Source organism: Haliotis asinina, chromosome 2 (assembly GCF_037392515.1).
Source record: "Haliotis asinina isolate JCU_RB_2024 chromosome 2, JCU_Hal_asi_v2, whole genome shotgun sequence".
Classification (NCBI taxonomy): Eukaryota; Metazoa; Mollusca; class Gastropoda; order Lepetellida; family Haliotidae; genus Haliotis; species Haliotis asinina.
Window position 1 is genome coordinate 31827830 of NC_090281.1, and position 15745 is coordinate 31843574.

The 15745-nt window shown below is 39.8% G+C and overlaps 2 protein-coding genes across 2 annotated transcripts in view; one reads left to right on the forward strand and one right to left on the reverse strand.

Annotated features, from left to right (window-relative positions):
* LOC137271749 (uncharacterized short-chain type dehydrogenase/reductase y4vI-like) overlaps positions 1 to 5054 on the reverse strand; it is a 32576-nt gene extending 27522 nt beyond the window's left edge. The window contains exon 1 of the mRNA XM_067804155.1: positions 4984 to 5054. Coding sequence (XP_067660256.1) covers positions 4984 to 5041 — 58 coding nt within the window. The 5' untranslated portion in view covers positions 5042 to 5054. The remainder of the gene's footprint in view (positions 1 to 4983) is intronic.
* A 2375-nt stretch (positions 5055 to 7429) lies between these two features.
* LOC137273593 (dipeptidyl peptidase 2-like) overlaps positions 7430 to 15745 on the forward strand; it is a 100131-nt gene continuing 91815 nt past the window's right edge. Inside the window, exons 1-2 of the mRNA XM_067806347.1 lie at positions 7430 to 7643; positions 15338 to 15477. Of these exons, the coding sequence (XP_067662448.1) occupies positions 7469 to 7643; positions 15338 to 15477 (315 nt within the window). The 5' untranslated portion in view covers positions 7430 to 7468. The remainder of the gene's footprint in view (positions 7644 to 15337; positions 15478 to 15745) is intronic.

The following is a 15745-nucleotide window of genomic DNA, read 5'->3' on the forward strand; positions in this document are numbered from 1 at the left end:
CACACATTTCACATCTCTGGGAACATTTCAGTGTGACTATCTTGTGGTCAGTCATATATTTTTCAGCAAATACGTGTAACATTCAACTTGGGGTATGACGGCAAGGTCACACGAATGTTCAGTTTGTGAAATATTATATAGTCGTTTTTTAATTTCTGTTTTGGGATTTAATGTACTGTTTTTTCAAAAAAATTATTTTAATATTCAATAAAGCCAATCCCATTTGCGATAAGTAAACCCGTTCCAGATATAGAATTGGAAATATATGGTGAACATTTGGTTGTAATTACGTCAGAATATGTCTTTAACAAATGTTTTTCTCCTTCTCTCAGTAGAATCAGGAGGTTCAATTCTCTAAAATAAATAAGCAAATACAAAAACAGCGATACAAGGCTTGGGTACTTCGGTAATATTAAGTACCATTGGAATAAAACAGGAACAGAGCTCTCGTTCCTGTTTGAAGTAGTTCTAATGTTCCCAGAAGGACACAAGGCGCTTTTTGGCTTGTTCCGGAGTAACGAATGTGTCTTCAACTTTCCCCATACCTGAAAGAGTGAGTTTGGTTTAACGCTACACTTTGGCGGGGCATCATAGTCTTCCTCAATAGCTTCTTCAATGGAATGGATTGTTCAAAATAATTTCCTTTAGATTTCGATCCATCTCTAAAGAATGAAAGATAATTATATTAATATACACTTACCTATATTGATAGATATTTACTTATTAAAACTTAAGAAAGATAATTCATTGAGATGGAATATACAATTACAAGAAGTGTAGTTGATATGTATGTAAAGTGAGTGAGTGAGTTTAGTTTTATGCCGCACTCAGCAATATTCCAGTTATATGGCGGCGGTGTGTAAATAATCGAGTCTGGACCAGACAATCCTGTGATCAACAACATGAGCATCGATCTGCGCAATTGGGAACCGATGACATGTGTCAACCAAGTCAGCCAGCCTGACCACCCGATCCCGTTAGTGACAAGCATAGTCGCCTTTTATGGCAAGCATGGGTTGCTGAAGACCTCTTCTACCCCGGGACCTTCACGGGTCGTATGTAAAGACAATTTAAATGGCCATTATTACTCTACCTTTTGGTGTGTCAAACAAATTGAATGATGTACAGAAATGTATTAGAATAAACATTGTTACTCTTTTGTGAATAAGGAATAAAAACAATACTTTTTTTCAGATAAATATGTCTGTAAATTATTCTAAGGCTGTACACAATTTTTGTGGTACATGCCTGATACCTGCTACATTTTTAAATTATCTCCCACCATATCGAGCATATTTTCCAACCATATGTATGCCAATGCGGTTCTTATCTGGACCCCTGAGTGTAGGTATGTAAATCTTCTCTATGATACGAGAACTTTGACAATAGTGAAAAATTCTATGCTCTGTGACTATTATCACACTATCTAACATTTTAAGGCATTAGTAAACACAGTCCCTTTACAGGTGGAAGAGACAAATCTTTGCCAATATTTAGCACAATTTCTTCAGTAGTATGCAGTTATCCAGATCATTCAGACTTGACATGTTACAGTGATTTCAATTTCAACATCGATACATTTCTTGAGGCTACGAGTTAAACATCAGACAACGCTATGGGTGGTAGGACACATACCGGACTCATCACTTAACATATGTTCTGGACAAGTTCAAATCTTAAAGGGCCACTGATCCAGAGCGATTAATGTTTCTTGCCAAGGGTCTAACTACGAAACCAAGCTGCAAGCTGGTCATGAACTGCTCCCTCGACCGTGACGGACTCGTGGACGTGGCTACTGTCTTCCTTGGCAGAATTCCTTCAGCCTGATCAGTGAGACATTAGGAAGGGTGAATGCCCATCACATACCGTTCTTCGAAAATATCCCCACAATTTTTAGTCTGATTGTAATACAGTCTGATTGTACCCAGGAGAGTAGGCTTTTCTCAGATTTTCTAATGACCGATTCAAATTGATGCTATTTCTGTAATTTTCACCTCGATATTTAAGCCTGTAAAAATAACATGTCTACAGGCACGTATCAAGCCATTCATTTTGTATTCGTCCGATATGTTGCAAAGCTTAGTAGTCACCCGTCTTGGGTGACCAATGAGACGATACACCAATGTGGAAAATCTGAAACGACGTATTACTCTCTTGCATATTAGACAGTTAAAAGCCACATGACATGGAACACGAATCTTTATCAGCTGAATGGCATATCGTTCCTTAATATGGATACTGATGGATACATTCCAATCCCGATCAAGGTAATAGCCTGACATTGTTGCTAAAACTTATGTCCGTTATAACTTTAATATTTGCATTTTGTTTTTATTTATTTGTAGTAGCATTGTGTAGAATCTGTATGACAGACAATACGTTAGGTTGCGTTTAGGACGTGTGTGTGAAATATCGGCATTGCAAACTCCCCCTGCCTGACCTCCCAGGACGGTTTGGTTTGCGACCGAGCGATCAATTTTTTAAGTTACACGCCCGATGGCCATGGACGAATCTGACTTTGTATAATGACTAAAGCCTTGACTGAAACCGTAATGAAAACACTAAGAAGTTTTCCTCCTCATATTTACCTTCATATTATGCCTCTTAGTCCTTAATCCTTCTGGACTTGCAACTTTCCAAATGATGTGGTACCTTTTGAGTATTACGAGACCACTTGTCTGGCTGAAATTTTGGGGAGTTTACAACACGGGATACATGATTCACGTTGGCAGTCTACACATTGTCTAGATATTACAGTCGTGTGATAATTTCCCTATGAGTATAAACAGATTGTGTTTTTATTACGTTTCAAAACGCATACAAATAATAAACTTATTAGGATTATAATCCAAAATATAAAGATGTACATTAACTTTGTTATTTTTCACTAGTAACAGTTTTCACCACTGGCGGATGATTAAACTTCAAAGTGTTTTCATTTGTTTTCATAATCATGAAGTAGAAATGACTTCATCTTTGTTGATCAGTCTATACTTACACTATCAATTGCGTAGCAGAGGTCTCGAACCAGTCACGAAATCTGGGATATCATCCGGGTTCTCACGGGAGAAAAACAGTAACAAAAGCAACAACCAGTCCACAGAAATTGCGCTGGATCAGTGCCCGGTTAACACTGGGTAACCCATGATAACAGACAGCAAACTATGCCAAAGTGAACTGCCAGGATGCATTTTCAACTTAAAAAAAACTTGTAAACTCATGAGGCAGACACATCACGGTTTTACAAGTTGTACGAACATGAATGCATGTCACATTTTATGGATACCAACTTCTCTTTTATTCTCTACACGACGTTTCCGAGCTAATTCTTGTTCCTTCATCAGGTGAATGAATGATAAAGGAGCAAGAATTAGTTCTGAAATGTCGGAATAAAAAAGGTGTTGTTATCCGCCAACGTGTTATGTATTCACTGTTCCACCTTACATTAAAATGATAAAACATAAAGTTCACAATAAAATCATGGATAGGGAAACATCAAGGTACATTCTAGTTCACCCAACTAAATGTCGTATTCCTGCGAAGGCATACATCGGAGAGTGCTTTGGCAGGAACACGACGTTTAGTTGTCTGAACTAAGTATATTCCCCGTAGAAACTCCAAAAAGAGTTCCGCGCGTACCATACTCTCTTAGCGAGTCTTTGATAGGATATGAGGTGGGAATAAAAGAATTATTAAGACGATATCCAATCAGAGACTGCTCTGATATTCGGTGCTGATCTGTAGCCTGAGATTTGTTTACTTCCGGGCACATGTCCTGACTTTGTCCGAGAATGGACGGTGAAATTATTGAAAGCTTTAAATAGAAATAAAATGAACAGGTTAGTGATACGCAAGGTACGGGCGGCTAGAGTGCAGTTTACCGGGCGCGCGACCCGGGACTGCTGAGCGTTCGCTAATGAGCGCGCTATAGCTATAGCTACTGAACTGTCTCACTTTACCGCGCTGATGTATCCTTAGGGTTAGGGACCCCCCTTCTAGATCCTTAGGGTTAGGGACCCCCGCTTCTAGATCCTTAGGGTTAGGGTCCCCCGCTTCTAGATCCTTAGGGTTAGGGTCCCCCGCTTCTAGATCCTTAGGGTTAGGGACACCCCCCTTCTAGATCCTTAGGGTTAGGGATCCCCCCTTCTAGGTCCTTAGGGTTAGGGACCCCCCTTCTAGATCTTTAGGGTTAGGGACCCCCCCTTCTAGATCCTTAGGGTTAGTGAGTAAAGGTTAGGGTTGGCAAACCTTAGATGCGATTATATCCATCCACGAATCGAAAGTCAAACGATAAACGTCATCATATATCATAGCTTCGCTGGATTGGCTGCACAACATCTTGAAAACAATGCCTAGGTGTGGCTTCTCGCTTTGATGAATGGGTAGGCGGGGCCTAGCTCTGCGCATGCGCAGTAAATGAAAACAAACCATAATAACTTGTTTTCATTCACTGCGCATGCGCAGAGCTAGTGGGGTAATGACCCGTTAAACGAGCACTAACAAACTCTGATCGCACCGGTGGTCCCGAGGTAGCGTGTCCGCTAATCAGTCTAATTAGAATCCCACGACCCCTGCTGAGAGCGTTCGAGCCCCGCCAGCACAGCGAAAAAAATCGGAAAAAGCGCGCCCGGTAAAGTGCACTACTCCCCTTTACACGGGTCGACGGAGTTTAAATTGTGTATTTTTCAACGATCAATGCGGCAGAAGCTTTTGTGGTCAGACCGAAAACGAGCCGAGGCGAGCCGGGACGCCATTTTGTTTTGATTTATTGTCACACCTTTCTATATCTTATATATTTAGGACATACTTCCAAATATAGTCGAATCGAGTGCCTATGGGTGTATGACTATATGACAGGGTCACATGAAATTAATAGCTGAATGCAACATGGGGCGTAAATACGCTTAAAAGCCGATTGTACTCATAAAATGGTCTATAATGGATATGTATAGACAGCAGCGTGTATGAGACAGTTGCCATTACCTGTGACAAGTACTACCTTGCCTTTAACAGAATTCAGACTCTTCGTTATTGCAGCCATGGCGGATGTGGGTGTGTTCAAGGGAGGTAACTCTGATTAAGCTGTCGGTGCGAAAAGTATTCACAAACTTCGTAAACTTGAGGTTACCACGTGGCATGTTCGATCCCCGTAATTGCAATTAGTAAACTGATTAGTAACCAATTAGTAGTGTTTCATGTACAGTTGAGAATCTATATGTAACACCATTCGAGCGTTGTTCTTTTTGAAAGGTAATTTCTTTCCCTTGGAACTAGTCCAGCAAATAACTAGACGACTTCGCACTATACCAACCAAGGTGTGCTCGACAACTCGATGTAGGCCTTGGCTGGAATACGAGTTTATTCATATGAACTGCCTTGGAACCAGTCCCCAAGTGAGAAAGTGTGAGTGACTTTATAGTTTTACACCGCTTTTCACAATATTTCAGCAATATCACAGCGAGGACACCAGAAGTAGGCTTCACACATTGTACCCATATGGGAATCGAACCCGAGTCTTTGGTGTGTCGATCGTACGCTTTAACCGCTGGGCTACCCTACCGTCCCCATGCGGTAGAAATACTAACTGTACAAACCAGCCAGTAACCAGTCTCGTACCCAACCGTACTCTGGGAAAAGGAGAGAAAAAAAGATGTATTTCAAGCAACAAGATCATGATCAGGAGCAGTGAGGCAGCCCAATGGCTAAAACGTCCGCTCGTCCCAACGAAGTACTAGGTTTGAGTCCTTACGTAGGTACAATGTGTAACGTGTAAAGTGATACTTATGATTATTGCCTAAAAGGCGTAAAAAATACAGCACTCACCTACTCCGAGACTGTTTTACATGTACCTGCGAGGCTATTGGGGTAGTCTAGTGGTTCTTTATTATTATTAATATGGAAACACTGTCTACCTTCCAGTCAAAGTTGAAAACTTTCCTCTTCAGAACATTTTACCCTGATGTCAAGACTAGCTGTCTCATCAAAAGCGCCGCGAACAGTCACTTGATGTTTGGACACTTTGCGCTATAAAAGACGACGCCGAAGACCCGGGTTCGATTCCCCACATAGGTGCAATGTGTAAAGCCCATTTCTTGTGTCACCAGTCGTGATATTGCTTGGATATTGCTAAAAGCGGCGTAAAACCCAATTCACTCACTCACGCACCTGCACAGCCCGTTTGTCCGTGATTAGCTAGACCAGGAATAATCCACAATCTGTATATACTGTAGTTTCCCGTCGACACACAGAGGGATGTAGTTTGTTGGTGTTCAAACCAAATGTAATTAAAACCTGAGCTTAATGCTTTTAGATATCTTGACTCTGCGTCTTTACTAATCAACTCTCTTCAGTGGACAATATGGCATATAACCTGCTTCCCAGCATACAACATTCACATGACTGTCCATTGTGACTATGGACTGATTAATAATTAACTAACTGTTAATGGAGCTACCTTAATTGTTAATTGGAGATGTTAACCAACTGATTCTTAATTACAGATGAAGAAGACTTCAACACAAGACCTGTTCACCTGGAGTTCATTCATAGCTTAGGATGTCACCAGCGACATATATGATACACAGTATAGTAATGTATACATATCGCTTGGTTCCAAGAATAAACTATGTCTGCACATACCTTTCGGCAGTTGTATGAACAATTTTACACTCATGCATTGCCGTTTATCATTTTGGGCGTTGCATAAAATGAACCATTCTTATATTGCAAAATATTGCTAATTTCCTTATTGTTCTTATTTCATTAGACTGAAAAAGTTGGGTCATTTTGTGCATATTAGTGTCTCTGCTATAATGGTCGTTCATACACACACGCACGCACGCACAGGCACCTTTCCTGTCTAGGAAGGTAAGACAAATAAACAAAAAACACGCACAAAGTCACAAATTTCAAAACCAGAAAGACAAACAGCATCAAGTGATTTTATCATTTTGTAAGCATTTAGATTATATGAGTATTATATTTTTTCATTTAAATCTATGTTTACCTTTGGGTCTCGTAAATCTGTACTGCAGAACAGATCCACATCTCATCGTAAGCTCCAACCATGAAGCCCTTAAAATAACCTTAAAATTGTCCTCCACATTTATGAGTTTCACTGAATTTTTAAGACCACAAGCACTGTATCACTTCAACTTTTCTCCTATATAAAGCTGGCATCCCGTTATATAACTACGTTAATGCTCTCGTTTGTGACGTCATGAGCAAGAATTGACGTCACATTTGATTATTCGCCAAATGGGAAAATAATGACGTTACGTTAATGTCATTGATGATAAACTTGGGAAAAAAGCGTGAATAAGACGGGGATTAAAATTAATATTATTAACTGTAGAGAATATGTAACAATTAATTCCAGTTCAGTTCACTGAATAACGGCTTAGGTAAGGGGAGATAATTGTAAAATAGTGTCATGTGATTGTTGTCATGTGACAAACTGACATTCAAAATGGCGACTTCCTACGGATCACTTGTGCTTTGTCTGTGCGTTTGTGCATTCGCTGTCGAAATTTTGAATGGACAGGGTGTGCCATATACTGAGAAGTATTATACCCAGATCGTAGACCACTTCAACTACCTCAGCTATGGCAATAAGACTTTCCAGCAGAGATATCTCATTCAGAGTAAGTCATTTGAAGTACCGGTATGGATCTCGAAGTAGTGTGACAAAAACTGTGCGAAAGAGGTCACAAAAACAGCATACTGACCCGGTAAGGATGTCATCTGTAAGATGGTCATACACCCTAATACATCCATGTATACTACATTCCTGTCAAAATCGAGATCAGCCATAAATGTATTCTCATATAATTGATCAAGGTAGCAGGTCAAGCCCGGTACTGGACTATAGATTTTGGATCAACCATCCAGTAGTTTCACTTATATCTCTTGTGTTGTTTCGAACCAAGGTTGTTTAGTCCATGACCTTTTTCAAAGACTTTCAGTTTGTCACTGACAATACCTTTTATCTTGTATACATATTGTTTGACAGGATATGTTAAGTCGTTTGCATAATGTTAAACATGCTACACACCAGCAAAACGTGTAAATCAGAACAGCAGATTCTACCTATGATGCTGATGTGAAGGGGATATTTTAGTAAACTATTGTAATGATGAAATATCAAAACTCAAAATCACTTCATTATATTTATGTAACATTTATTTCATGCTGTGAAAGCAAGCCAGGTTATTATTTGACCTGAGTGTATTAAAACTACCTTGGCCTCAATCTTGCATTGCTATCTCTACAACTGATAACATAAAACATATACTGACATATGTTCAGTTACTTATGCAGACAGCTTCAATGTTGACGAAATTTCTCTGAATATATTAGTGAGAAGTTAGTAATAAAAATGAGTGTACACACAATTTAAAATAATTTACTGAAACATGTGTATGTATATGTTTTTGTTACAAATAATAAATGTCTGTTTTGTACTTGAAAAAACTGTTGCATAGATATAGATGCAGCATTCAAAATTATTGTCAGTCCTTAGGCCAGCAGTTGACTGAAAATCACTCAGCAGGTCCCAATGGCCAATGGCTTTCAGATTTGATTCAGAAATTGCAAGACAATAGCGTAGCTTCAACGCAAATCATGCAAGTGTCTGGACATAAAAATGTACAGAGTGTGAACAATCGTTCACGCCTTTCTGATGCACAACACTGGGGAAGTGGGAAATCTGTTGTCTTCGACTGGAAATCAGCCTGCCATGTTTCCATTGCTCGCGTCGTGCGTCTTCAATCGTTCTGTCATCAGCAGTTTGTCCGAAATAAATCTAACATCCCAATGCATGTCATACACAAACACAAGCAAAGTCTTGTCTAGTGATGTTGTTCACACCATCTTCGGAGCTCCAATATACGGGGGGACATTCCACATGACAATTGACAGGTCTTTTATGGGAGTGAGTGAGACCCTGCCGTTACAAACCGTCGCCGTGTTGCTCGCTCTCCTCTCGGTGACTCTTCTGACGACAAAAAACTTTCCCATTAACAGTGTTTCCAGCTATACAATTCTTACAGTTACTTAAGTTGATAAAGATTAAATTTCAATTCAAAATGTGTTTGTATTTTTTGTCTTTGTGCAAGAGTAACTAGTCAATATGTCACGCTCTTTTCTTAGTAGCATTACACAGGGAGTTTACGTCCATAGTGCCGTATCACTGTATTCTTATGCGACCTTGACCTTTATGTCAAGCGACAACAGCTGATTTCATTTTGCGTGGAGTTGTTTAGAGGTTAGATACAAATGAATACTAAAGAAATTAACACACTCGCTCGTGTATTAGTCTCTATATATAAAATGCTTTGCTGGTTAAGAATAAACAAATAAACAGAATAAGCGTATAATTGCAAATCAAAAGTGCAGTATTTTATTCTTAAGTTTACCTCCCTCGAAATGAAGCAGCCACGATACCAAACCCAGTCAGAGCTGGTGGGTGTGCACTCAAGCCTTTTCAGTGGCCACTTGTTCATTTGCTGATTCGCTTAGCTGACTCTTTGTTTATGGCGTATAAACCTGATAGGTGTTAATTTCAAATTGGATGCGCATTCATATTGTCATTTGAGCAGACAGGCAGGCAGACATATAGATGTGAATAAACCAGACATTGAGTTTTTTCTGTGACAAGGTTTGCTTGTCACGATCAACATGTTTTTTTTATGTAACAAGTCGATGATTTACTTGCTTGTTTACACAACCAAAATTAGACTACTGCTCACGACCTCATACCCGGGGCAAGCATACTGTTTCAAGGTCCCTGAACCTATTCACTGCACATGTGTCATGAGCAGAGTGCAGCATAGCTGTTGAAACCACTTTTTCCCCGAGTGCTGGGGGAAAATTAGTCAAATTAGTGAATCGTTTACACAGGCTTTCTCTTCATTGTGGTTTTTTTTTCAACTTTATAGGTTGAATTGGCATTTTTGATGATTTGTTTCGGTAAGAACATAACAAAAGGTATCAGAATCTGCAAAGTTGTGTTTCACATTGCATGTGACCTTTAAATTAAACTCTTTAACTCAATTTGCACATCGATAGATTGGTTTCACGTTTCTGTAATCTTTTCCTTGTGACTCAGATTACGCAGGAACACCTTCTCAGCAACTTGCCTATTCATGATAAGACAAGGCCATGTATATTTGTTTCTTTTTCGAAATGTTGCATATGCATTCATGGAATTATTTAACATCTTTTTGTTTAGTCTCTGAAAATGTACCATTTAATCGAAACCAAAAAATCCATTTAAATTGAAAAGAAGCCCCTGAGTGAGATGGGAGGTTCAGAAAATGAGAAAATCTAGACATGCTATATTTTGGGCTTTAGTACAACTGAAAGGGCAGGACAGAAAGGAAGATATTGCAGTTCAGGGTCTGGCCAAGACAGGAGGGTGGTGAGGTAGAATAATGGTTAAAGCCAAACGCTCAGATTCGATTCCCTACATGGGTACCATGCATTTCTGGTGTCCTCTGTCGTGATATTTCTGGAATATTGCTAAAAGTGTCATAAAAACTTTCCTCAGTCATTCACTCATTGTGGGACAGGCTAATTTATCTGCTTGAGTGAATTTTCAATATTCTGTAGACACCTAACATTATAACACTTTGCTTCATGTTATTTGACATGGTGCAGCAGTAGCATCGAAGCTCTCAGAGATTCTGTTAAACGTAAAAGAAACCAAAGTTTAGTCTATACCTGCAACTGGAATCTGACAGTTGGTAATAATGAAACAAATAGCCCTTTAATGGTTCAAACTCTTATATATTTTAGTAATAGGGAAGGGAGGGTAACTCTTCTTCCTTCTTCTTTCCATAATTCATACATTATAATAATCAAGTGATCTGCAGAACCAAAATGAGATCAGATCATCTCATGTGGCGCACATGCAATATGTTCATTATTCATGAAACAAATCTGGAATGTATTTTAGCAACTACCAGTGCTTTATAATATAATAAATTACTCATGAGATGGGAAACACAAGAGATATATACAACTGTCTGACCCAAATAACTTGATTGATTGACTCTACAGTCTTGATAGTTCTGCATGCTTCTATAATTTATGATGAGCTTGGAGAAGTGTGCTGCAGATAAGCTGATTTGTTAAATAACATGTATGTGATAAATATTTTTTCATAATCAATTTTGAGTTGATGTCTTACATTAACAAACTGAGCATCTCAGTTATGTGAGTGAGTTTAGTTTTATGCTACTTGTAGCAATATTCTAGCAATATCACTGCGGAGGACACCAGAAAAGGGCTTCACACATTGTACCCTTGTAGGAAATCAAACTGGGTCTACACTGTGACAAGCGAATACTTTAGCCATTATACTAACCCTACAGTATGCATACACTTAGTATTTATGTAACTGATTGAAAAAACGGGATGAATTTCAACCAACAATTTTATCGTTGAGTCCGTGCGGGTTGAACGTGTGGAGCTAAAAAATCCACTTTAGTTCCGTTGAGCGGCAGAGTTTGGTGGTAGTCTTCCGCTCATGGTTTGCCTTGAGCTTAGTGATGATAGTGTATCGAAGTTCCCTCTTTTGATGTTTGGGGAGATTGAAATGATGAGCGACAGGTTTTTCCCTCTTATGTGTAATATCAGCAAAATGCTCAGAAAGTCTTGTTCTGAAAGCCCTTATAGTTTCACCTACATATTGTTTTTTGCATGAGTTGCAAGTGAAGAGGTACATGACATTGTGACTTTAGCAGTGGTGTTCAGGGGTGGAGTATTTACGGCCAGTGTGGATACTGTAAAAGAGATGATATTGCTACAAACTTTGCAGGAATGAGCGTTGCATGGATCGTTGATAAACTGGACTGATCTGCCTGCGATTTGGGTAGTTGATAGCAGCACTGACTAGGATATCATAAGGCTGTAATAGGATCTGAAGGGAAAATGCGGTTGCAGAAGCTTGAGCTTTTATTTGAGCTCTAGGTTCAACAGATTATATAGTCTGGTTCATAATTATTGAGAATTTTTCTTCTTACTTTGAGCTATCCTAACACCTCAACTGATTCACTGATACTTAAAACTAAGTAATGGTATAAGGGAGGTAACTCATCTTGGCCTACTGAGTATAGTACAATTAGAGTTACCTCCCCTGAATTTGTAGCAGACGTCATTTTCCTCAGCACTGTCAACAATGTCTGCTGAAGATAAAAGAAGGTTGATTTTTGAGTTGTGTAATCAAGGAATTGATGAAGTAAATGCATTGGCAGAGAGAACAGGAACTCCTCTTTCTACTGTGTATACGATTAGGAAGAATTTTAAAGAGGGAAAGGATTTTGGGCACCAGAAAGGAGCAGGGAGACCCAGAAAATTGGACTTCTCAGATCGCGTCCGGCTGGGAATTTTAGCGTCTAAAAAGCAAAGGGCAAGCATCTCCAACATCAGGTATGAAATGATAGAAAGGGGATCAACAGTTGTATCAAAATCTACAGTTACAAGAATTTGATTGATCTTGGATGGGAGAAAAAGACTGGAATTCCTTCTCCTCTCATGAAACAAGAACATAAAGACAGGAGTGTTGAGTGGTGTTTGGCACATGAAAACTTTGACTGGGAAAATGTGTTTTTTACTGATGAAAGCTCAATATGGGTATATCCCAATAATGTGAAAATATGGACAAAGTCTGCGCCAGCACCGTTGTATCGACGACCTAAATACAGCCCAAAGTTTCATGTATGGGGAGGGATATCCTTATTAGGAACGACCCCGCTGTGTGTGTTTGAGGGAAATCTGACAAGTCAACGCTACACTAACATATTAGATAATTTTCTCCTTCCAAGTGCACATGTGTTTTATGGAAATGACTGGATTTTGCAGCAAGATAATGATCCTAAGCACACCGCAAAACATGCCAAGCAGTGGTTTCAGGAGAAAAATGTGACTGCATTACCATTTCCTGCATATAGTCCTGACTTAAATCCCATTGAGAACATTTGGGGGATGATGAAGGAATGTGTGAATCAAAAGGGATTGACAAACATTGAAGACATGAAGAGAGAAGTGGTCCGATACTGGGACAGCATAACTCACGAGACACTAACCTCTCTGATAGGAAGTATGCCTACCCGTCTTAGACTGTGCCGTGAAGCTCAAGGATACTTGATAAAATATTAAATTGTTACCTACACAACATGAAAAGGTCAGTTCACTTTCACAATACATTCAATTTTATCTGATTTGTTCTCGTTTAATAATATGAAATGCTTTAGCTATTCTCAATAATTTTGAACCATACTGTAGTTGCAAACTAGTACCTGTTTCTTGTTTGAGGCTGGTACTTTAGTCCCAGTCTGGAGAAAGTCTCTCCTAGATTTGGAATGTGACTGCAGTTTGTTTTGCTGTATAATAGATCGCGGATATCGGCGTTTGAGGTAATACGAGATTGAGGCTGTGTTTCTCGTATTCTGCGTCAATAGGACAGATTTGTCTGAGGTTGAGGAACTGACTGTAAGGGCCTTTAGTTTTGACATGTCAGGGGTCACATGAAGTGTACAGCAAATAGGATTGTGTGTCTGGGGGTTTGCAACAGAGTGAGAATTCCAAAGCTGGGAGTTTGTTTTCGTTTGAAACCCAGGTGTCTAGAAATGCTACCTTCTGTCAGGAGAACTCCGCAGTAAACTTGATGGTAGGTTGTGCAGAGTTAAGATAATCTAGGAATTTCTCGAGTCTCTCAGTGCTGAGAGTCCAAGATTAAGAAAATATCGTCAATAAATCTGACAAATAGATCTGGCTTGTCTGGGTAGTTGGCTAGGAGGGATTCTTCCTATTCGCCCATAAAGATATTTGCGTATAATGGAGCTAGTTTAATCCCCATAGTGCCACCTAAGTGTAGGTAGCGGGTGCCGTTAAACACAAAATTGTCCTTGATTAGGACTAATCTAAGAAGGTTGAGGAGACTGCTGGGTTGTGTGAGCCATGTGGGTTTGTGTCTCCTGATGGCTTTTGCAACTGCTGTCATACCTTCCCTGTTGGGGATATTTGTGCAGAGGGAGGTGACATCCATTGTGACCAATAGGGTGTCATTGTTGTTATTGATAGTGTAATATTCCACCTTTGGATAAAGTGAGTGGTATCCCTAATGTAGCTAGTATACTGGGGGACGAATTCTTTGATGTGTTCGTCAATGAAGCTACTTATTTTTTCCGTGGCAGATGATGGAGCACCAGGGTACTGGTGTGAGGCATTTATGTATTCTGAGGAGTAGATAAAATTGACTGGCAGAACAGTCTTTGGGTAGGAGTCCTGTGAGACATTTTTCTTCCTTAAGGAAGATATCAGTGAGTTCTTTCGACACCTTGTTACAAAAGGACTGTGTGGGGTCTTCTTGTAATTTTTTGTAGAAGCGTGAGTCACATAGTTGTCTGAGTGCTTCTGTAATGTAGTCATTAATATTCTGAATGAGTACAGCGGAGCCTTTATTTTTCTTGATAACTGTGTCGTTATTCTTTTTGAGCTGATCTAATGCAAGTAATGCCTGTTTGGTAACATTACAGCGATGAAATTTGGTGAAGCGGAACCCACCGCTAAACCGGCTACCACCAGCATTCCACCGGTACCACCAGTACTTTTAGTACCCACCGGCCAAAACGCCAATCCCACCACCGGATCACCGGCCACCACCTCTGGCTCCCTTTCAGTATAAATATACCTAGTCACTGCTACCTTCTTTGTCTGATGAGTCCAATCCAGGACGAAACTAGTCACCCAGTGCTAGCATCATAGCCCCCCTTGCCTATACTGGTCTCCAACCCCTTCCCTTAGTACTGATGTACTTGTAGGTGACCTGTGAAGGTCAGGGGTTAGAACAGACCTTCAACAACCCATGCTTGCCATAGAAGGCGACTATGCTTGTCATAAGAGGCAACTAATGGGATCGGGTGGTCAGGCTCGGTGACTTGGTTGACACATGTCATCGGTTCCCAATTGCACAGATCGATGCTCATGTTGTTGATCAGTGGATTGTCTGGTTGAGACTCGATTATTTACAGACCGCCGCCATATAGCTGGAATATTGCTGAGTGTGGTGTAAAACTAAACTCACTCACTTGTAGGTCTTTATAAAATCATATTGTACATTAAGTAATTGCTTATAAGTACGTTTTCATTTTCAATGTTTTTATCATGTTTGTTTTTTATTTCATGCAGTTTTTTATTTTCATTTGTTGCTGTCAACACTTTCTTCCTGATTTGCCCTCTACCAGGAAAAATTTCACCATGCAGGTTTTTTCAACTTAACCATATCATCAGGACAAAACGACAAGAACGTTGACACTTGATTTTTCTTTTTCAGACAAGTGGTGGAAACGCGGTGTGGGGCCAATCTTCTTCTACACGGGCAATGAAGGAGCAATAACAGCCTTCTGGGAGGCCTCCGGTTTCGTCACTGACATCGCACCACAGTTCGAGGCCCTTGTCGTCTTTGCTGAACATGTGAGTACAGTTTACTTTCTGCTTCATGTCACTATATCAAAACATCACTGCCTGTGTCAACTGTTCTTCCCTCATTTCATGGCCCTACATTATTAACATATCATCTCAGGTTTGTTTGGAATGTGGTAGCAGGCTTCCACCATTTATGTTTTCTTTCAGGAGCACAAGTTATAAACCATTCAATATCTCTTTGTGAGAGCCTGTGGACTCGGAGTATTGGCATTCCAGGTTAAAAGTGGAATTCCAATCATAATCTAAAGATAAAACT